Source organism: Mobula birostris, chromosome 9 (genome assembly GCF_030028105.1).
Source record: "Mobula birostris isolate sMobBir1 chromosome 9, sMobBir1.hap1, whole genome shotgun sequence".
NCBI lineage: Eukaryota > Metazoa > Chordata > Chondrichthyes > Myliobatiformes > Myliobatidae > Mobula > Mobula birostris.
The window spans coordinates 76,716,582-76,740,428 of NC_092378.1; the positions used below are offsets into that span (position 1 = coordinate 76,716,582).

General features: G+C 41.8%; 1 protein-coding gene across 3 annotated transcripts in view; it reads left to right on the forward strand.

Annotated features, from left to right (window-relative positions):
* Positions 1-23,847, forward strand: part of LOC140202842 (arf-GAP with SH3 domain, ANK repeat and PH domain-containing protein 1-like) — a 531,099-nt gene that overhangs the window by 266,141 nt on the left and 241,111 nt on the right. For all 3 annotated transcript variants that reach the window (XM_072268282.1, XM_072268281.1, XM_072268284.1), the window contains 2 exons: positions 13,070-13,119; positions 18,662-18,791. In XM_072268282.1, the coding sequence (XP_072124383.1) occupies positions 13,070-13,119; positions 18,662-18,791 (180 nt within the window). The remainder of the gene's footprint in view (positions 1-13,069; positions 13,120-18,661; positions 18,792-23,847) is intronic.

The following is a 23,847-nucleotide window of genomic DNA, read 5'->3' on the forward strand; positions in this document are numbered from 1 at the left end:
TTCAGATGAAACATCAGAATGAGGAAGGAGAAATGTGATCAAAGTGACTCTGACTGTGGAATGATTGTTGGTGCCAAACCAGGTGGTTTGAGTATATTAAAAACTGCTGACCTCTTGGGATTTTCACGCACAACGGTCTCTAGAGTTTACAGAGAACGGTGCGAGAAACAAAAAAAAATCCAGTGGGTGGCAGTTCAGTGGGTGAAAACGCTTTGTTAATGAGAGAGATGAGAGGAGAATGGTGAGACTGGCTCAAATCTGACAGGAAGCTGATGTTAACATATTTAACTCTACGTTACAACAGTGGTGTGCAAAAGAGCATCTTTGAATGCACAACACATCAAACCTTGAAGTGGATGATCTACAGAAGCAAAAGGCCACACCTGGTTCCCTTCCTGTACCTAATGAAATGGCCACTATGTTTTGGGCTTCCATATCCTGGATTCACCTCATCTATACTACTAATGATCTAACAGGAGGTCGGCCTTTTTTGCTACAGGGATGTGCAACCTACCCTATCCAGCCTCTGTTTATGACTCAAGCCTTCCATTCTTGGTAACATAGTTGTAAATCTCTTTGTCACTGGTTTAATGATGTCTTTTTTGTAAAAGGGCAACCAGCACTGTACACAATATAAAATAAAAATATCAATGCTGTAGTATTACATCCCAACTCCTTTACTGTACTTATGAAGGTGAGCATGCCAAGTATCTTACCACCCTATCTGCCTTTCAGTGAACTCCAGGTATGTATCTTCACCCATGAGGAAGGTCTCAAAGCTCGACGCTTCTTTTTGGATTCCAGATCTAATCAGTTCCCCTGTACCACCACTCTGCTCCGTCTAGCGGAGTTGGTCCTTACTCTTAATAATTTCTCCTTTGGCTCCTCCCACTTCCTCCAAACTAAAGGTGTAGCTATGGGCACCCGTATGGGTCCTAGCTATGCCTGCCTTTTTGTTGGCTTTGTGGAACAATCTATGTTCCGTGCCTATTCTGGTATCTGTCTCCCACTTTTCCTTCGCTACATCGACGACTGCATTGGCGCTGCTTCCTGCACGCATGCAGAGCTCGTTGACTTAATTAACTTTGCCTCCAACTTTCACCCTGCCCTCAAGTTTACCTGGTCCATTTCCGACACCTCCCTCCCCTTTCTAGATCTTTCTGTCTCTGTCTCTGGAGACAGCTTATCCACTGATGTCTACTATAAGCCTACTGACTGTCACAGCTATCAGGACTGTTCCTCTTCTCACCCTGTCTCTTGCAAAAACGCCATCCCCTTCTCGCAATTCCTCCGTCTCCGCGGCATCTGCTCTCAGGATGAGGCTTTTCATTCTAGGACGAGGGAGATGTCTTCCTTTTTTAAAGAAAGGGGCTTCCCTTCCTCCACTATCAACTCTGCTCTTAAACGCATCTCCCCCATTTTATGTACATCTGCTCTCACTCCATCCTCCCGCCACCCCCCTAGGAATAGGGTTCCCCTGGTCCTCACCTGCCACCCCACCAGCCTCCGGGTCCAACATATTATTCTCCGTAACTTCCGCCACCTCCAATGGGATCCCATCACTAAGCACATCTTTCCCTCCCCCGCCTCTCTGCATTCCGCAGGGATCGCTCCCTACGCAACTCCCTTGTCCATTCGTCTCCCCCATCCCTCCCCACTGATCTCCCTCCTGGCACTTATCCGTGTAAGCAGAACAAGTGCTACACATGCCCTTACACTTCCTCCCTTACCACCATTCAGGGCCCCAAACAGTCCTTCCAGGTGAGGCAACACTTCACCTGTGAGTCGGCTGGGGTGATATACTGCGTCCGGTGCTCCTGATGTGGCCTTTTATGTATTGGCGAGACCCGACGCAGACTGGGAGACCGCTTTGCTGAACACCTACGTTCTGTCCGCCAGAGAAAGCAGGATCTCCCAGTGGCCACACATTTTAATTCCACATCCCATTCCCATTTTGACATGTCTATCCACGGCCTCCTCTACTGTAAAGGTGAAGCCACACTCAGGTTGGAGGAACATCTTATATTCCGTCTGGGTAGCCTCCAACCTGATGGCATGAACATCGACTTCTCTAACTTCTGCTAATGCCCCACCTCCCCCTCGTACCCCATCTGTTACTTATTTTTATACACACATTCTTTCTCTCATTCTCCTTTTTCTCCCTCTGTCCCTCTGATTATACCCTTTGTCCATCCTCTGGGTCCCCCCCCCCCCCCCCCGTTGTCTTTCTTCCCGGACCTCCTGTCCCATGATCCTCTCGTATCCCTTTTGCCTATCACCTGTCCAGCTCTTGGCTCCATCCCTCCCCCTCCTGTCTTCTCTTATCATTTTGGATCTCCCCCTCCCCCTCCAACTTTCAAATCCCTTACTCACTCTTCCTTCAGTTAGTCCCGACGAAGGGTCTCGGTCTGAAACGTCGACTGCACTTCTTCCTAGAGATGCTGCCTGGCCTGCTGCGTTCACCAGCAACTTTTATGTGTGTTGCTTGAATTTCCAGCATCTGCAGAATTCCTGTTGTTTGTATCTTCACCCATTGGTCGCTTCCAGAGTAGTACCCAGGGCCCCACCATTTTACTATGTAAATCTCGTAGTCTTTGAACCTGTTAACTACACCATCCTTCACCATTACCCAGCCTAGTGAGACTACCCTTGCTTTGTTTCATTCTTACTCATTTACATTCAGAACTGAGCAGTCAGGATTACCTACCGATGGCTTCTCTTCTGCCTCTGGCACCATCACTCCTGGAATCCTTTAAAAGTCCATACTCTGTTTATTTTTCATCTATGTTCAGCGATAATCAAATCTTCAGATACTGGAGTTGTAAAATAAAAAGAAAAGCTGGAATGCTCAGCAAGTGAAGCCACATCTATGGGAACTTTATCCTTCAGATTAAACACCCTTCGTCAGAACTGCCAACAAGAAAAAGAAAGGGAGAGTGGAGAAGGGGGTGTGTCTGATGGGGTAGAACAGGTGACCATGAGGGTAAACTGAATAAGATTATCTACTCACTGAGTGAATGGGAACAGTTAGACGGTGAGTGCACAGACAGTGGAATGTAGGAGTTGTGAAATTCAGAGCAGCGAGGCTTGGTATGCCCTCCCTTCCAAGAGAAATACAAACTAAGGCAATATCACAGATCAAGTTACTTAAAATTGAAGGGTTCAATTTTGTGTTACAGAAGGCTGCTGAAGTGTTATTTCTAAAGATTATATTAGTAATCGTAACAGTTTTGGATGCAGATCAATTGGGAGAGGGATGGAGAATTACTAGTTGAGTGGCGTGATAGCATAGTGATTAGTGTGACACTATTACAGCTTGGGGCATTCTGGAATCTAGTGTTCAGTTCCAGTGGTCACCAACCTTTTTAAGCCCAGATCCCCTACCTCGACCTTAGTGAAAGGCCAGATCCATCTACTAAATCGTTTAGAGAAAAAACAGCTCAGATTGTACTTCCAATTTGAGGCCTTTTATTTGGGCTAATTGTATTTGAATTTCACAAAATACTTTTGGCCAACTTTCAAATTAATTCAAACAAGGAAACACTGTAACTAGCATATCAAACAGGCCATAGCTGTCTTTCTTTAAGAATATTACAATACTTCACACCTTTAATTCTAAGTTTCATTATTTAATTTTATTTCAACACAAAAAATAAATGAATAAAAATTGACTGTTGCACTCAGTGTGATGACAACACGCTGAATACTTTCTGCTAGTTCCCTGAAATTTGGCTCATAACTACAGACAGCCAGTCTGAGACAGTCTGTGAGGTGTCTGTCAATAAGACAGCTCTTGTACTTAGATTTAATAATTTTCATCTGTGAAAATGCAATTTCACATAGATAAGTTGACCCGAAGTGGGCACTGAGTTTTAGTGCTATAAAACTAACGCACACACCGCGCATTGCTCGGCCCCATCAGTAGTAATTGCCACCAGTTTATGAATGGGGATGTCATTTTCACGGACATATTTTTTAAACTCATTGTAAATATCCTCACCTCTCGTTCTCTGCTTTAAGTGCAAAGGAGTGAGGAAGTCCTCCTTTGTTGTAAAATTCTGGAAAGCCATCCTGACAAATACAACAAGCTGAGCTGCTTGCATTACATCCAGGGATTCATCGAACTGTAGTGAAAAATATTCACAAAGTGACAAGTCCTTTAACACTTGTCGATCCATATCCTCTGACAGTGACTCTACCCTCCTTGTCACTGTTGCAGGGCCAAGCGGTATTTTATGTATTGCGGTTGTGATGTTTTTGTTTTTAACGTCATTAAAAACTGTCCCTGCGGTAATGGCCATCGCTTCCTTGAATAAATCGCCATCTGTAAAAGGCTTCTTGTGTTTAGCCAAAAGGTGACTTACATGAAATGGTGCTTCAATAGCAGCCCTATTTTGAGCAGCATGTTTTGTGAAAAACGATTGCTGGGCCTTCAACCCTGATTTCAGCTCCCCAATTTTCCTGGCACGAATTGCGCTCTTTGCGGGGTAGGTGTCTTTAAAGTTCTGGTGGTTGATGTTGTGGTGCCGCTCCAGATTCCCTCTTTTAGTCAGTGCTTGTGTTTGGTGGCACAACATATATACACACTTGTATTTCACCAAGGTAAATAGGAATTCCTCTTCCCATTGTGGAAGGAATTTGTACGTTTTCGCTTTCTTTTGTGGAGCCTCCACCATGCTATCAGGATATCACGAGTGAGTGCCGTATATCAGTTGTCTCCAGCCTCCGGGCCGCGGACTGATGCATTGCCTCGGAGGTTGGGGACCACTGCCGTATATTGATGTTTGCAACAATCTGTACTCTTATCTAATCTAGTTGGTCACTTTGATGCAGCACAAGCTACGCTGAAACTGTGGTGCATGGCGAGGGAGCTACACACATGTGCGCTGGGCAGAAAGAACGGAACTAAAACCCTGCAACCCGGAAACAATCTCTCTTTACAAACAGCTTTGAGTAGCAAAAGTATTGCTATATTACCATTATCCTAATTAGTATTACTTATTTTTATAATGCTCACATTACAACAGTATTTGTGTATTTATTTTTGATTTTTTTTGGGATCTACTGGGAAAGTCTCAAAGATCGATGGGTTGGCGACCACTACTGTAAGGAGTCATTGTGCATTCTCCCCGTGGAATGCATAGGTTTTTTCCAGGTCCTCTGGTTTCCTCCCACAAAGAAACACTGAGTAGGTTAATTGGTATAGTAAATTTCCTGTGATTAGGATAGGGTTAATCAGGTTGTCAGAGGTTGCTGGGCAGCATGGCTCGAAAGACCAGAAGGGCCTTGTTCCACAAAACTGATATCCAATAAGAATAACCATGACGGATGGATGCTGCAACTATTTGTTTTCACTTGAACAAATGGACCCAGACTTGGTAGTTCCTCTGAGACTCACTTTATTGTTAATACAGAGAAGAAAATAGAGAGTTGTGAGAAATGCTTTATATTGTACACTACCTACACCACTAAAAGGTAGGGCTAACTTAAGCAACCCCTCGTAGGCAACCCTGCCGAGTATACTTTGCAACGTCTGCGTGGTCCCTGAGGCAGACCGTGGATTGGCTCAGGTGGAGGTCCTTGGCGCCAGTTCAGCTGCTCGGCCCAAGGGTGGGACCCAGGCGAGTAGTCTGCTCAAGAAAGAATTTTCCTACCTTTATAGCTCTATCACCACCTCCCAGTCCAGCTGGAAGGGGCTAGGCATCCTATCCGACGTTTGTATGTCCCTAACCTCTCGGTCGGGTGACCTTCAACAATCGGCCTTTGTCTTCCCAGGGACAATACATCCTTTCAAGTCTACAACCAAACAATATTAAAAAAACGTTCTTTAGAGACAAGGTGATTAATTACTTTTACACAAGTCAGCACTTTTAGGTTGCTCTCAGGCAACCTGAGAGACCGGAGTCATATATTGTTCTTCCCTTATCTAGTATCAAGGGTCAATTTGCCCAACACGCGGGTAGACCTTCAAAACAGGACAGACCCACAAATTCCTACTTGTTAACCATTTCTTGGCCGTATCCATTTTTCATACGGACACATCTCACCTATATACTTACCTATACAGGCCTACTCTGCACTGTATTGCCAACATGAGAGAATATAAAATGGCAGGTTGTAGGAAGCTCAGAGTCACCCTGGGACCTAATACAGGTGCTTTGCAAAGTCACTCAAATCTGTGTTTAGATTCTCCGGTGTGGAGGAGACCACTTTGTGAGCATTGAATGCAGCACACCAGGCTGGAACGGTGCAAGTGAAACACTGTGTCCCTGGGCATTAGGTGAAAGGACAAGTGTTGCATTGTGTGTGGTTGCAAGGAAAGGTGCAGTCGAGTAGGGGCAGAGGAAGTGCGAGAATGGATTAGAGCCCTTAGAAGCAAGGTGGGCAAGCAGTATTCGATACAGCTGTGGGAATTGGCGGGCTTGTAATGGGTGTTAGAAACTGATTTATCTTTAGTGTGGGTGACCGTTCCAGAAAAGGTAGGGAAGAATTGGAGATTGATCATGTGAAGGTGAGAGTCAGACAGAAACTAGCAGTAAAGGTAAAGACGTTGCTGAATTCAGCATAATTACGGGAAACAGCACCAACAGTACTGGCAGAAGTGTTAAGGGGATATGCATGGGCCGAACTAAAACAAAGACTGTTCCACATGTCTCTAAAAAATCAGGCATGGCATGGACTCATGTGCGTGTCTCTTAATGATATCATCTAAAATCATAAAATTAGATTGAAAATTGATGATGCTATTCTCTAGCTGAGCACCTTAACTTCTACGCATGCCAGATATTCAGAAGAATGTATAGACATTTTCTACAGCTAAGTATTGGAAAAATCAATGCTGCTCTTTTCAATTTCTGCTACTAACTGTTACCTAGCCATTAACTTTATCACTTGTTTTGACGAGTGATACGTTACTGTTATATTTGAAGAGTTTCCAATTGTATATCTGTTCCCTCATCGAGATTCCTACTTTTCCTTCATATTTTACATTATCACCACTTTTCTGCTGAAACTCTCAATCATGCTAATATATCTCTCCAGGCTTCACTCTTTGTTCTTTTGTTAAATCTTCTATTTTTCTACCAAGCTCAATACCAACTTCTAGTATCCTAACTCTGTCTCATTCAATCATTATTCCTATTTTCAATGATCTACGTTGCCTCCCAGGTGAGCAATAATTTTAGAATTGTAATTCATTTTTTTCTAATGCATCAAGGTTTTGCTCTTACTTTCTTTAACTCTGGAAGCTGTTAGGTCTTGATAGTGTTCCAGTTCTTTCCTCTTGCATATTCACAATATTAATTACTTACAGTAATGTGATATGGAAGGAAGACACTTTTGTGGGTCCATACCAATTCCCAGCGGACGACTCAGGTTTCCTTTCTCCTATTTCCCTGATAGTGGGCCTCGGCCTGAAATGTCCTCCAGAGATGTTGCTTGACCTGCTGAGTTCCTCCATCATTTTCAAAGATTCAAAGATTCAAAAAACTTTATTGTCATTCTAACCATACATCAGCTCTGCAGGGCAGAATGAGACAGTGTTTCTCAGGGGCAGTGCAATTGTAACATAACAAACACAACACTAGATAATAAACATAACAATAAATAGTAAAACACAACAGCCACATGTCAGTTAAAATCAGTTATAAGTGTCCAGTGCAAGTTAAAAGTGTCCAAAGCAGAGTCAGGTGGATCAGCTATTTAGCAGTCTGACTGCCTGTGGGAGGAAGCTGTTTAGTAGCCTTGTGGTTTTAGTCTTGATGCTGTTGTAACGTTTGCCTGATGGCAGAAGAACAAACAGTTCATGGAGAGGGTGTGAGGGGTCTTTAATGATGTACAGTGTCTTCTGGAGGCATCGACTCTGAAAGAGGTCTTGGACAGAAGGTAGGGAGACCCCAATAACCTTCTCTACTCCCCTGACCACCCTCTGCAAGGCTTTTTTGTTGACAGCACTGCAGCTGGAGTACCAGGTTGTGATGCAAAAGGTCAGCACACTCTCAACCACGCCTCTAGAATGTAGTTAAGATGTTAGTGGGGAGTGATGCTTGTTTAAGCTTCCTCAGAAAGTGCAATCTCTGCTGGGCCCGTTTCACAATCCCAGTGGTGTTCCTGGACCAGGTGAGATTGTCCGAGATCTGCACCCCAAGGAACTTGATGTTTTCCACTCTCTCCACTGTGGAGCCGCTGATGCTGAGGGGTGTGTGTTCAGGCTGAGACTGTCTGAAATCAACGATCATCTCCTTGGTTTTGGTGACATTAAGCATCAAGTTGTTATCCCTGCACCAGCTCTCTAGGTGTTTGACCTCCTCCCTGTACATAGTTTCATCATTTTTGCTGATGAGCCCCACCACTGTGGTATCATCTGCAAATTTAATGATCAGGTTCTCCTTGAATCTGGCTGCACAGTCATGTGTTAGCAGTGTAAACAGCAATGGGCTAAGTACACAGCCTTGTGGGGATCCAGTGCTCAGTGTGATAGAGTCAGAGATGTTCCTGCCAACACGGACTGACTGTGGTCTCTCTGTCAAATCCAGAATCCAGCGACACATAGCAGTGCTAAGGCCAAGCAGTGACAGTTTCTCTACTAGTCTCTGCGGGATGATGGTATTGAACGCTGAACTGAAATCAATGTACAGGATTCTGGCACACGTGTCTTTGTTGTCCAAGTGAGAGAGAACTGTATGCAGTGTGGTGGATATTGTGTCCTCCGTAGAGCGATTTGGACGATAAGCAAACTGTAGAGGATCCAGCGATGAGGGGAGGCTGGCTGTGACATGAGGCTTGACAAGCCGTTCAAAACATTTCATCACTATGGGGGTCAGGGCAACGGGACGGTAATCATTCAGACAGGCTACAACTGATTTCTTTGCTACAGGGATGATTGTGGAGGTTTTGAAGCATGTGGGGACAATAGCTTGACTAAGGGAGATGTTGAAAATGTCTGTCAGGACATCTGCTAATACATCAGCACATTCCTTGAGCACACGTCCAAGGTGTTGTAGGAACCTCCCGCTTTTCGTGGGTTGACCCTGGCAAGGGTCCTCCATGTTTGCTCTGGATCAATGATTGGAGCCGGCTGGTCAGATGGTAAAAAGGGACTGGCTGTCCCCCTTGCTGTAGTGTTTGATGCTTCGAAGCGGGCAAAGAAATTGTTAAGCCTGTCTGGTAGAGAGGTGTCGCTGTCATCAGTTTTCTGCCTGATCTTGTAGTCTGTCAGAGCTTTAGTTCCCTGCCACATCCGTCTGGTGTCACCTGTGTCACAGAAGTGTCCATGTATTTTGCCCGCATAGGCCCTTTTCACTTTCCTGATCCCCAGTGAAAGTGCAGACCTGGCTGAGCGAAGCATACTCCTGTCCCCCGATCTGTAGGCTGTGTCACGGGCCTTCAGTAGTGAGCGCACCTTTGTTGTCATCCATGGCTTTTTATGACCACGTGCGGTGAAGGTTTTCATCATAGTGACATCCTTCGTGCATTTGGTTATGTAGCTGATTACTGCCTCCGCATACTCCTCAATGTCTGTATGGTCGTCATAGGAGGCTGCTGTTTTGAATATGTCCCAGTCTGTGTGCAAGAAACAGTCCTGTAGTGCTGAGGCTGCTCCTTTTGGCCAGACCCTTATCTCTCTTTTCTCTGCTCTCACACGTTTAAGCAGTGGTTTATATGCTGGTGTTAGCATGACAGATATGTGGTCAGAGTGGCCAAGATGGGGGCGGGGGGCTGCTTTGTATGCCTGTGGTGTGTCGGTATAAACCAAGTCCAGTGTGTTGTCTCCCCTGGTTTTGAAATCCACATATTGCAGAAATTTGGGGAACACAGTCTTCAAGCTGGTGTGGTTAAAGTCCCCAGCAATCACCGCAAAGCTGTCAGGATGTGTGGTCAGTAGCTCACTGATGGCTTCGTGTAGGCCTCCCAATGCTTCGTTAGCATTAGCCTTAGCATTGGCACTGGGAGCTACGTGAACAGCTGCCACAAACATGATGGTGAATTCCCTCAGCAGATAGAACGGCTGGCATTTCACAATGAGAAATTCAGCCAGTAGTGATTAGTGTTTAGCAGCTACTGTAGCGTTCACACACCAGTCTTTGTTTATATAAACACACAGACCTCCTCCTCGGCTCTTACCGGAGCTAGCTGCCTCTCTGTCCGCACGAAACGATGTCATTCCCTCTAGCTGTATCGCCGCGTCCGGTATGTTGTCATGGAGCCAGGATTTTGTGTGTTGCGTTGGATTTGCAGCATCTGCAAAATCTCTTGTGTTTCTTATTTTCCTGTTGCTCATTCTATCCTATGTGCTCTTTTGATTATTTTGCCATTTGACTATGTATTGGGTAGTCAGTTAACCTACCAGCACTTGGGATATGGGACAAAAGTGGAGTACTGAAATGTTGGGGGGAGGAGGCAGGGGTGGGGGAAGAGGAATTGAAAGAACCACATGACCATAAGAATGGACAGGTAAGCAATATTGTGTTGAAAGTTAGTTCATCTTTTTTTTTCCATGAATTTTTATTCTCCCTAGCTAGTTTTCTTTTCAAAGATGAAACCCTCAAGTGAAATCAGCAATGAAGTAGGATGCAGAATTCATCTTTAATGAGACTTTCAACCTAGTGTTAAAAAAAAACAACAATGCTATAGTTAGTTATTCTGGAAACATGGGAGATGCTGGAAATCCACAGTAACGCACACAAAATGCTGGAAGAACATACAGGTCAGGGAGCATCTGGGGAGGAAGGTTCTCAGTCCAAAACATTGACTGTTTGCTTCCCTCCATTTTTTTTTGCCTAACTTGCTGTGTTCCTCCAGCATTTTGTGTGAGTTACTTACAGAAAAATTGGGATTTTATAGCTGAAATTCTCTTAAAGCTTGCAATCAGACCGTTCCAACTATGTTCACTAAGATGTGTTAATGCCCTACAAACTTAATTATGTGCACTGATGACTTTGCCTGTGGTGGTCAGGCAAAAGGATAACTTTGACGGCTGCTGCTGCTGATCTCTGTACATAACAGTTTGTTGCATGCCGTTGCATTTGGGAGATCACACAAAATTGTGCCGAAGAGGGATGCCACAGAAGCTTAGTGGTTAGCATGCGCTATTACAAATTGGGGCATCTGGAGTCCTCAAGCAAGTTTATACGTTTCTTCCTATGTCTGCAAGGGTTTCTTCTGGGTGCTTCAGTTTCCTTCCACAGTCCAAAGATGCACTGATTATTTGGTCAATGTAAGTTGGCTCACTATCATTGTCCTGTCTCATGGAGGGGATGCAACACTCACAAACGCTGGAGGAACTCAGCAGGTCGGACAGCATCCGTGGAAACGATCAGTCAACGTTTCAGGCAGGAACCCTGCTGAACCGTTGACTGATTGTTTCCGCGGATGCTGCCCGACTTGCTGAGTTCCTCCAGCGTTTGTGAGTGTTGCTTCGACCCCAGCATCTGCAGAGTATTTTGTGTTCATGGAGCGGATATCTTCTATAGTGCAAAGTCTAGGAGCAGAGGGTACAGCCTCAGAATACAAGGACATCCCTTTAGAACAGAGACAAGAAGGAATCAGTGGAATTCATTGCCGTGGACGCCAAGTCATTGGGTCTATCGAAAACATAGTTTCATAGGTTCTTGATTAGTATGGGGAGAAAGCAGGAGAGTGGGGTTGAGTACGATAATAAATCAGCCATGATGGAATGGCGGAGCAGACTCAAAGAGCTGAAAGGCCTAATTCTGTTTCTATATCTTATAGTCTTAGGAAGTCACTTTGTCAAAGAACATGCCTGCTTTGGGTACTGTGCTTCACAAGCCTGTCCAGAGTGATTTGACCCCCCCCCCCCCTTGGAAACACTTACTCACCTTTCCATCATTGCAGCAACCAATGATTTAGTAGCAGCACCCTCTGGTGATCGCTGTGAATGCCAGCTGCAGAGATCGTTCTTGTTAGGCTATATTTTGACAGCTGTAAAGACTTACAAAGCATCACACGTGAAGATAGCAGTTTCAGCACCATGTTATAAAGTGAGTACAGCAGTGCTGTTCTGTAAACAGCTTTGTGATGATCCACAGAGTTACTTTCATGCCTTAAAATGGTGTGGAGCAATATTTAGGCTTGAAGTTTGTAGTTGCTCAGGTAATAGAGATTCCAATAGGATTAACAGACATAGGACACCAATGCACAAACTATAACAAGGTTATAGAATAGCAAAGATAATGGTTTGAATAAATTAATCTAGTAGATTGTGATTGGTTGACATGGGTAAATATAAGCAATGGATTAATTGATGTCTAGCTTTGTTGTACCTCAATTGAGACAAATGTGTATTGATATGGAGTCATTATCGACAAACATAGAACATTTTTCAACATTAAGCACAAAGGGAGTAAAAATGACATATATAATTAGAGTCCTCTGAGATATTGCTAAATAAAATTGCAAATGAATATGTAAGTTGTCTGTTGAGAATAAAAATTAGTATTGGTCAGACACTGAAAAGGATAGAACTGGAAATATTATAATCATAATGCCACATCATGAACAGTTATTCTATTACATTCATATAAATGTGCAAAATTGGGTTTGTCTGAAGTAGGGTTGGCTTTGCAGTATATCTCTAGGCAGATTCATTAAGTGAAAGCAAAGAAATAAACATTAATCCATTAAAAGCATTTAGAATATATTGGTTGCAACTTAAGATATTGTATGGGTATTATGAAGCAAGGTGAGGAAGACATTGTCTTCTTAACTTGGCAAGTAAATGTCTTAGACATGCATCATGTAACTGTATGCAAAGATAATTCTGTAATACTTTTGGTACAAAGGGAGCTCATATCTATACTGTTGGGTTCGAAGGTAGAAGCAAAATCTGTGTATTTATTCTAAGATGATTTAATTGTTGTAATTTGGAGATCATTTGGATAAATGAGCTCAAGTGATCCAAATAATGTTGTCCACTCAAACGTAAATGGATTGCAGATTTCAACTAGAAGTTATTTTCCTCTAGATCTAGTTGGTCTCGAATTTTGAATGTTCTAGATTTTACAGTGGTGAATAATTTTGGTATTCTAATTCATTTTTTGCCTTTTTACAGGACCTGAAGAAGCCTTTTGACAAGGCATGGAAGGATTATGAAACAAAATTGTAGGTACTTCCATTCTTTTGAGAGGAAACTAAGAATTATTTTAAGTTATAACCCAAGACAAATGTTAGTGGTTACTTCACTGTATTTCCTGGACTCATTTGGAATAACTATCTTATATTTTTTGGGAGAAAATTGCAGTATTTTATTCTCTCACTGTCATTCAGCTAAAATCCTAGAACTCTCCTAAGAAGTGTTATGCGAATTGAGGGCCAACTGTTAGGAATTTGCTGTGGTGTGTTGGTCAGAGTGCAACATGCAACAAAAACAACATTTAACAATCATAAAGAATTATATAAAAAAAGAAGTTAAAATAAAGAATATCCACTGTCTCAGGAAGGGAGCTCACCCCACTGCCTTCGCAGGAGCAACTAGGGAGAGGTGATTCAGTACTGGCTCAGCCTGCGAAGCTTACATCCCTTGAATGATAATATAAGAAAGAAGTAAAATGGTCATTCTGGAACATTGTTTCAGAAACACAAGTTTAAATTCCACCATGGCAGCTGGGAATTTAACATTCAAAGTAAATCTATTATCAAAGTACAGATTTGTTGCCATGTAAAACTGTGAGATTCATTTTCTTGCCGGCAATCACAGTGAATACAAGAAACACAATAGAATCAGTGGAAGACCTCATCCAACGGGACACAACAAACAATGTACAAAAAAAAACAACAAACTATACAAATACAAAAATAAAGAGGAAAAAAGGGAAGTAATAATAAATAAACAATAAATATAGAGAATATAGGATGAAGAGTCCTTGAAAGTGAGTCCATAGGTTATGGGAATAGTTCGCTGATGGGGTGATAGAGATTGAGTGAAGTTCAAGCAATTAAATATAATTAAAATTTTGCCTCTGCAATGGTAACAATATACTAGCCATAACATAAAAGATTTTTTAAAAACTAGCTAATTCATTAACATTCTTCAAGGCAAGAAATTGCTCATCCTTACTCGATTTGACTAATAGGATTCCAAACTGTCCAGTGTCCTAATTCCTAGACCTAATTCCTGATACCTATTAACGATCCCTCAATTGAGGAGTCATTTAGGAATGAACAATAAATGCTGTAAGGAATTCTAGTGACACCCACAATATACTTAATATACAAATAATTATGTGCATATAGTGTCTACAGTATCCGTAAAGAAAACTATGCAAGAGTGTCTGTTAGAAAAGCCACTGATGAAGATCAGTTATTTCTTTACTTTTAGAATTATCTTAAAAAGCAGGTTTGTAAAACATTGTATAAAAATTCATGAAAAGAAACAAATGGAAATTCTTCAGAGCTATGATGTGTGCTTACGGTAGACAATTGAGGACAGTAAAATTGTATTCCCCGTATACGTGTCCTTTTATTTTCTCTCTAGCCTTCAGTGATCTTTGAGCTTTTATAGTTTTCAGACCCTGCACATCTCTAATTTGAATTGTTTCCCTGTTGCTAACCATCTTTTCAGTTGCCAGTGGGGCAAGCCCAAGAAATTTCTCTCTAGCACCATGAGTAGCGTAGAACATAGAAATCTACAGCACATTACAGGCCCTTTGGCCCACAATGTTGTGCGAACCATGTAACTTATTCTAGAAACTGCCTAGAATTACCCTACTGCATAGCCTTCTATTTTTCTAAGCTCCATGTACTTATCTAAGAGTCTTTTAAAAGACCCTATTGTATCCACCTCTACCACCATCACTGGCAGTGCATTCCACGCACCCACCACTCTCTGTGCGAAAAGCTTACCTCTGACATTCCCCTTGTACCTACTTGCAAGCAACTTGAAACTTGTGTTAGCCATTTCAGCGTTGGAAAAAAGTGTCTGGCTATCTACACGATCAATGCATTTCATCATTTTATACACCTCTATCAGGTCATCTTTCATGTTCCGTCGCTCCAAGGAGAAAAGGCTAAGTTCACTCAATCTATTCTCATAAGGCATGCTCTCCAATCCTGGCAACATCCTTGTAAATCTCCTCTGTACTCTTTCTATTGTATCCATATCCTTCCTGTAGTGAGGTGACCAGAACTGAACACACTACTTCAAGTTGGTGTAACCAAGATCTTATGTAACTGTAACATTACTTCACAGCTCTTGAACTCAATCCCATGGTTGATGAATGCTGACACACCATACGCCTTCTTAACAAAACTGTCAACCTGCGCTGCGCAGCAGCTTTGAGTATCCTGTAGATGTGGACCCCCAGATCTCTGTGATCCTCCACACTGTCAAGGGTCTTATTATTAGTCTTATATTCTGCTTCAAATTTGATCTTCCAAAATGAACTACTTCACACTTAGCTGGATTGAACTCCATTTGCCTCTCCTCTGCCCAGTACTGCATCATATTGATACCCCAGTGTAACCTCTGACAACCCTCCAGACTATCCACTATCCTTTGTGTCATCAGTAAACTTACTAACCCCCCCCCCCCGTCCTTCATCCAGTTCATATATAAAAATCACAAGAAGGAGGAGGAGGTCACAGAATGGATCCCAGAGTGGAACACCGCTGGTCACCAACCTCCATGCAGAATACGAACTATCCACAACTACTGTTTGCCTTCTGTGGTCAAGCCATTTCTGGATCCACAAAGCCAAGGACTCCTTGGATTCCATGCCTCCTTACTTTCTGAATGAGCCTTGCATGGGGAACCTTATCAAATGCCTTACTGAAATCCATATACACTATTTCCACTTCTCTAACTTCATCAATGTGTTTTGTTACATACTCAAAAAATTCAATCAGGCTCATAAGGCAGGACCTGCCCTTGACAAAGCCATGCTGACTATTCCTAATCAGATTATTTCTCTCTAAATGTTCATAAATTCTGCCTCTCAGGATCTTCTCCAACAACTTGCCCACCACTGAAGTAAGACTCACTGGTCTATAATTTTCTGGATTATTCCTACTCCCTTTCTTAAACAAGGGAACAACATTTGTAATCCTCTAATCCTCCGGTACTTCTCTGGTCCCTATTGATGATGCAAAGATCATCGCCAGAGGCTCAGCAATCTCCTCCCTTGCTTCCCACAATAGCCTAGACCATACCTTATCCAGTCTCAGCAACTTTTGAAAAGCCTTTGAAAAGCTCCAGTACATCCTCTTTCTTGATGTCTGTATGCTCAAGCGTTTCAGTCTACTGAAAGTCATCCCCACAATTACCAAGGGCCTTTTCCCTGGTGAATACTGAACCAAAGTATTCATTAAGTATCTCTGCTACCTCCTCCGACTCCATGCATACGTTTCCACTCTTGCACCTGATTGGTCCTATTCTTACACAGTTCATCCTCTTGCTCTTCACATATTTGTGGAATGCCTTGGGGTTTTTCTTAATCCTGCTTGCCAAGACCTTCTCATGGCCCCTTCTAGCTCTCTTAATTTCATTCTTAAGCTCCTTCCTGGCAACACTGTAATTTTCTAGAGCTCTATTAGAACCTAGTCACCTTTTGTTACCTTTTCTTCTTAACAAGATTATCTACATCCCTTGTACACCGTGGTTCTTTTACCCTACCATCCTTTCTCTCCCTTAATGGGACATACCTATGCCGTACTCCATGCAGATGTTCCCTGAACATTTGCCACATTTCTGCCGTGCATTTCCCTGAAAACATCTGCTCCCAATTTATGCTCCCAAGTTCCTGCCTAATAGCATCATATTTACCCCTACCCCAATTGTTTTCCCAAATTGTCTGCTACTGTCCCTCTCCAGTGCTATAGTAAAGGAGATAGAGTTGTGATTACTACCTCCAAAATGCTCTCCCACTGAGAGATCTTGACACCTGACCAGGTTCATTTCCCAATACCAGATCAAGTACAGTCTTACCTCTAGTTGGCTTATCTACATATTGTGTCAGGAAACCTTCCTGAACACACCTAACAATCTCCACCCCATCTAAGCCCCTTGCTGTAAGGAGATGCCAGTCAATAGTAGGAAAGTTAAAATCACCCATCACAACAACCCTATTCTTGTTGTACCATTCTGGAAAACTGCCTCCCTATCTGCTCCTCGATGTTCTTACCATTGGAGGGTCTATAAAAAACTCCCAGTAGAGTTATTGCCCCCTTCCTGTTTGTGACTTCCACCCACACTGACTCAGTAGATAATCCCTCCGTGACTTCCTCCCTTTCTGCAGCTGTGACACTATCCATGCAATGCCACAGCCCCACCTCTTTTACCTCCCTCCATGTCCTTTTTGAAACATCTAAAGCCTGAAGCATCCAAGTCTCTGTAATGGCCACAACCTCATAGTTCCATGTATTAATCCACACTCTAAATTCATCTGCCTTATTTATGGTATTCCTTGCATTAAAATAGACACATCTCAAGCCATCTGGTTGAGTGCTTTATCTTCCTTTCAATACTCCTTAAACTCATCTCTTAAGCTTTTGACCATTTGTTCTGATGTGCCTCTGCTAAGTTTGCAAAATCTGGAATGTTACTACAATATTAAAATCACTACACAATGATAAATTGTATCATTGATTAATTTTGCAGGACACCTCATGGAAAATTCTCTTGATTTTATTTGCATTTCTGATGCTTTCTGCCTGTTCCTTTTGGTTTCTATATTTCTCTACTTTTGTTTAATTAACTTTTACTTTGCTCTTGACCCCTTGTGGGTGGAAGGTTGATGTGTGTTGTGGCATGGTGAGGAACAAGAATGGAACCAGCGATGTCTGATTGCATTTAGAGAATGTGCTGTAATGTAGTCCTCACCAAGGGGTAAAAGAATATTATTCTTAATCAAATGATATTTGCCTTTTTGTTGATTCTTGTTTTTATTTTTCATTTTCCTCCCTTGAGAGACTGTTTCATTAAACATACTTTTAAGGGAGCATGAAATTATTTTAATTTAATTCAATGTACAGACTAAGAGACCAAATACACAGACTGAACAAAAATTTATTCCTTATTCTGCTATTTGGTTCTTTTCATTAGCAATAATTAATCTTTTCTACAGTAGAACAAAACATGAACTTAGTCTGTGTATTGAATGCTTTGTAGTACCCCTGTGGCTGGAATATTTTACTTTGGAATAAAATGCCAGGTACAGTGCTTATAAAAGGTATTCCCCCCCCCCTCCCCCCCACCAATGGAAGTTTTCATGTCTTATTGTTTTACAACATTAAATCACAGTGGCTTTAATTTGGCTTTGAGATCTGTTTTCACTTTGACATGAAAGAGTCTTTTTCTGTTGATCAGTGTCAAAAAAGCTAAATTAAATCCACTGTGATTCAATGTTATAAGATTGAATTAAGGTTGTCAAATACCACCATCCTAGGATTGTACAGTGAAATGCATATGTTAAACTAATGTTTACCGGTAATTTAGGATCTGATTGTGTACAATGGAGGTTGGTGATGCTCTACCATATAGATGCTGCTGAAATTGTGTACATGATGTATTATATATTTTGAAGACTTATCTAGTATTTGTTGCAGAATGAAATAGTATAACGTTTTGGGAAATTATTAGTGATCTGTTGGAAATTTCGTTATTCTATATATATTAGAAATTTGGGAAAAAATCTCACCTCTGTTACAGTGCTAAAATTGAAAAAGAGAAACGAGAGCATGCAAAGCAGCATGGGATGATTCGGACTGAAATTACAGGAGCTGAAATTGCAGAAGAAATGGAAAAGGAGCGACGGGTATTTCAGCTCCAGATGTGTGAGGTTAGACATTTCATGAAAGTCTGTCTCTAAAGCAGTGTTATTGTGACATAACCTCCAGATGTGCAAAAGTTCTTGGCAAGTTTTTGATTTTTTGAAATGCAGAAACGTTCAGTGGGTGGAGGATATACTTTATATTTAAACTGAAATAGCTTTAGACCTCTTCTGCTAAGCAGTAGCATGGCACCAGTTCAAAGAAAATCTATTATCAAAGTGCATATATGTCACCAAAAACTACTCCTGAGATTTTTTTCTTGAGAGCATTCACAATAAATACAAAGAAACACAATTGACTCAATTAAAATCTACTTAGAGCAAGATGAACAAGCAACCAAATGTGCAAGCGATTACAATATGTGCAAATACAAAAAAAATTAATAAATAAGCAATAAATATTGAGAACAGGAGATGAAGACTCCTTGAAAGTGAGTCCATAGGTTGTGAGAACAGTTCAGTGTGCAGACCGTTTTGCTTCATATTTTTTGCTTGATTTTTTGGTGGAAAAATATAGACGCAAAATATACAGCACATTGGGCGCTGTAAGCTCATTGGGTTGGTAGGGCCTGTGACTGTGCTCGACCTCTAAGTAATCTTTGTAAGTGGAAAAATAGTGGGAACAGATGGGGGGGAGGAAAAAGACACATTGCTGCAAAGTGCAAACACAGGAAGTTAGATCTGTAGAGAAAATTCACTTTGTGTATCAGTAACTTTTCAAAAGTTTGATTATGGTCAAATACTGGGGTGTGTTGGGTTTACCCACATTTCTTTGCCAAGTCCACTGAGGTTTTTTACTGGCATAAGTTAATATTAGGTTCATCCGCAATGCTGTCATTGCTGTTGGTTGGTGTAATCCCAATAGAGTGCAAGTTTTTCAGATGTTAGGCCAGGAACCTGCTGACTGAGCATATGTCAGCCAAATCGTGATTGCATTTGCAATCACTGGGAGGAAATAGCTGCAAGAGAGAGGTATTATTTGGATTTGATTTGGTTGGTTTAAGTGCATTTACTTGTTTCTAAGTATGCGTTTTTACAAACATTTGTAGTATTTCTTTAAATGTAAATTCTTTTCAAATATTTTTTATTTTTAATAGATCCCAGATATTTTCTTCTATTTAGGCAGTTCCTCAGGATCAAGACCATAAGAGAAAGAAGCAGAATTAGGCTATTCGGTCCATCGTCTGCCACTCTATTCTATCATGGCTGTTTTTTCCCCCACTTAACTCTATTATCCTGCCTTCTCCACGTAACCTTTGACACTATTACTGATTAAGAACCAATCAACTTCCATTTTAAATATACCCAATGACTTGGCCTCAACAAATGTTTGTGGCAATGAATTCAACAGACTCACCACCCCCTGGCTAAAGAGATGCCTCTGGTCCTAGATCTTCTCTCCCCCACCCATTCAACATCCACTCAACATCTACCACTCAAGAAGAAATTACTTCATTCTAGTTTTACATTTTCTGAGGTAGTTAATAATGCCTATGTGGGGACAACAGATGTTGTAGGTACTGGCTGATGGATAATTTGTTAGGTGGTTCACCACTTGCACAGGAGCTTGTGTGCTCTGGATGTATGGCTTCAAGATTCTCATTATCATCCTAAATGCTTTTCTCTGCTTTGAACTATACTTTCTCTTCAAATGGGCTTTGAGCACATACTTGGATCTTTTTTGTATGGGTGACGGCTTTGATAGTAAGTGAATTCAAGTATGATTGCTGCCAGCTGCTTGCTATAGGAGAAGCACTGTGCTGTTCCAAACTGTACTGAGCAAGGCAGGCTGGAAGCTGGCTTCCCAGTAGAAGGGCACACCTGTGACCATGCTGGAAGAATGGTGTGATTCAGGGGCAGATGAGACTATATTCTCAGGATTAGCAAGAGAAGTAAAGGCTTATTCATGTTTTGAATGATTGAATACCTTGTGAAATGAGTAAACCTGCAAGTCTGATGGATCCCAAGCAGTGATTCTGGTTAATGCTCCTCCTTTGCAAAAGAAGACAACTAGATAAGACGGTGGTAGATGCCTCAGCAGGGACGCAGCACCTGAGCGTAGTGGTTAGCATTACGCCAACGGTGCCAGTGATCGGGTCTTAAAGCCTACTGCTGTCTATTAGGAGTTTGTATGATCTTACGTGACTGTGTGGGTTTCCTCCAGGTGCTCTGCTTTCCTCCCACATTCCAAAGATGTATGTGTTAGGGTTAATAAGTTGTGGGTAAGTTGTGGTGGTGCCAGAAAGATGGCGACACTTGCAGGCTGCCCCTAGCACATCCTTAGTCCTTTTTTTGTTGTGGACGTGATGCATTTCGCTGTATGTTTTGATATTTCACTGTACGTGTGACAGATAAAGGTAATCTTTTTTAGCTAATTCTCTGGGGAATTGAGTCCATTTTTCAACATATTCTGTAACCTTGGCATGCAGCATTATAAATTGGATTGATGTGTGTTTTTAATTAAAAAGAAATCATATCAGATTATGTAATTTTATTAAAGGATATTCTGAACTGTGTGTACTGATTGAAGGTGCATCTTTGAAAGAGCCATTCCTTAGTTTTGGTTTTCTCAACCAAGGGTTGAACGATTTTTGGATTGGACTGTAGCACTGCTTTGCTGAAAGTAGTGTTGATTCTGGTTAATTGGGCCATCGGTTAATAGGCAGAGCTGCTACTTGGGACAAATCTTAAAGAACATAAAGTCATTGAGAAAATAGCTGGGATTCCCTTTATTTATTTAGACACTATGCCACTTAACTGGGGGAGGAGACTGTAGCCAAACAGTTTCTAACTAACATCAGACGCATACACTTGTGTGCCTGTTAGACTCTAAATGGTGCTTAGAGCGAAGTTTCTAAATACAGGTCCACAATCCCTTATCTGAAATCCTTGGGGCCAGTTTCATTTTGGAATTCAGAATTTTTTGGATTTCAGACCCCCCCCCCCCCCACCCCCGCAATACCAGAAAACACATATGCTCAAGTCCCTTATTTAACCTGTCTCAGTGCAGTGAACTTCAGGACCCAGTGGCGCACCAAACCTACACACATCCTCCCGTACACTTTAAATAATCTCTAGATTACTTATGTTGTTCATCCATCGTTGTCGTCGATGAAGACCTCGACACCATTATAATGATGATGGTGTCGAGACTAGTGCATGGTTTGGATTTAAGTGAGGGAGAGTTGCGCAGCGTCGGCCTCACTCTCTCCAATTCCCATCTGGATCCAGTGGCAAGACAGAGTCGAAACAACTGGAGATGGGACTAGGCGCAGTGGATGACCAGGACGTCTTCTGTGTCTTGTCATGCTCTACACGATCCACGACGCTTGCAGAGCCTGCCTTCTTAACCGTTGGACCTTCCATTGGTCTCATCTGCTCAATCCACTGGCGACTGTCTTCACATGCTGGGATAGACAACTCCCTATCTCACCGAGGGTTTGAGACCCGTCGGCTACCCTCACCTGGTTTAGCTGGCTTGTCGAAACCGCTGCCCGGGGTGTGGCCACTGTCGCATGCAAACAGCTACGGGGAGCCACAGGTGAGAGCTGAGTGCCAGGTGGGGACCAAAGGTGGGCTAACCGCCTTGAAAAGAACGCGACATTAGATTATTTATAATACCTAATACAATGTAAATACTATGTAAATAATTGTTATACTGTATGACAAGAAGAAATTTTATTTCCAACAAAAGCATTCAATAAAACATAAAAATATATAGCTTCAAATGAACCGAATCAAACATATGGTAAATGACTTATTGGAATAAATGTAGAACGTCACTGTCACTATAAAACTTCAGTAACTTGTCTTTCTGTTTATTTAAATCATATACAGTGGTAGTTCCGACACTATTTTCTTCAGTAGACGCCGTAAACACACCACAATCAAGCTTCTGCAATAACTCCACTTTCTGTGTTATTGATAGAGAAGATTCCTTCTCTTTTTCTCATTGTTACCCATAGGGGTATCTGCAGCTCTTTTTGACATTTTCATAGTGAAATTAAACACAAAGTCAACAGTGAACTCAAAATATCAGCGTGTAACCAGTACGAGCACTGAGCCACAACTAAAGTCTGGTGGCCTTTGCTGGTGCTGGGTGACGTCAGCTGTTGGTGAAAAAACTTCGGTTTTTGGAGCTTTTTGGATTTCAGAATTTCAGATAAAGGAATGTGTACCTCGTGTCATTTGCATGTGTTTGTGTTCAAAAGGAGTGATTTTTACCACTGATAGTTGGCGAGAAATAAGTAGTAAGACAATTCAAAACTGTTTTACTCACTGCAGTTTTAAGTATTCATGCTTAGAGATGCCAGAAATGGCTGGGAGTGAAAAAAAGATTATTTTACTATTTCAAATTAGGAACTGCGAACAATCTGATGGTATTGACAGTCATCTTAAATGTTACAATGTAATGAAGATTTGGAGGATGCAGTCGTTCAAAGCATTGTATGAAGGCAGTCCATTATCTACACTAGGTGTCTGTGCTGATTTTGTTTATTTACAGTGAATCAAAAGAACACACCAGCATACACTGAATTACTCTGTCACTAACTATTGTAGTTTGTTGTGTATTTCATTTAAATACATAATTTGTTACCAATTCAAATGGACTTTAAGTATCTTTTTAACTGTTTTTTTTGAAACTTGAGCTAACTGGGACAGCCACTTAATGAACTTAAATGTACCGGTCATGATGTGTCCCATCTAACTGCAATCCATTATAGCAGTGATTCCCAACAAGGTAGGTTGCGTGTCCTAAAGGGGTGTTAGGGGAAATAGAAGTCGTCGGAGGCATTCAAGATTCTTGGCGGAGGGGCGCAGTGTGCAGCACCCTAACTTGAGACTTGAGATCTAAGACCTGACAGACCATGTCAACTCACTGCCCTCATCAACATCTGATAGGCATTCCCAGTTTGTGTTAACTTTTAATTTGAATTTAGCCCCGTTAATGATGGATAAATACATATGGCACAATCTCTATGAGTCTGAAGGTGAAGCCTTGAATTCTAATCCTAAGAAACAAACTAAAGGAAGTGTTAAATACAATGCTAAATACCTGGAGTAC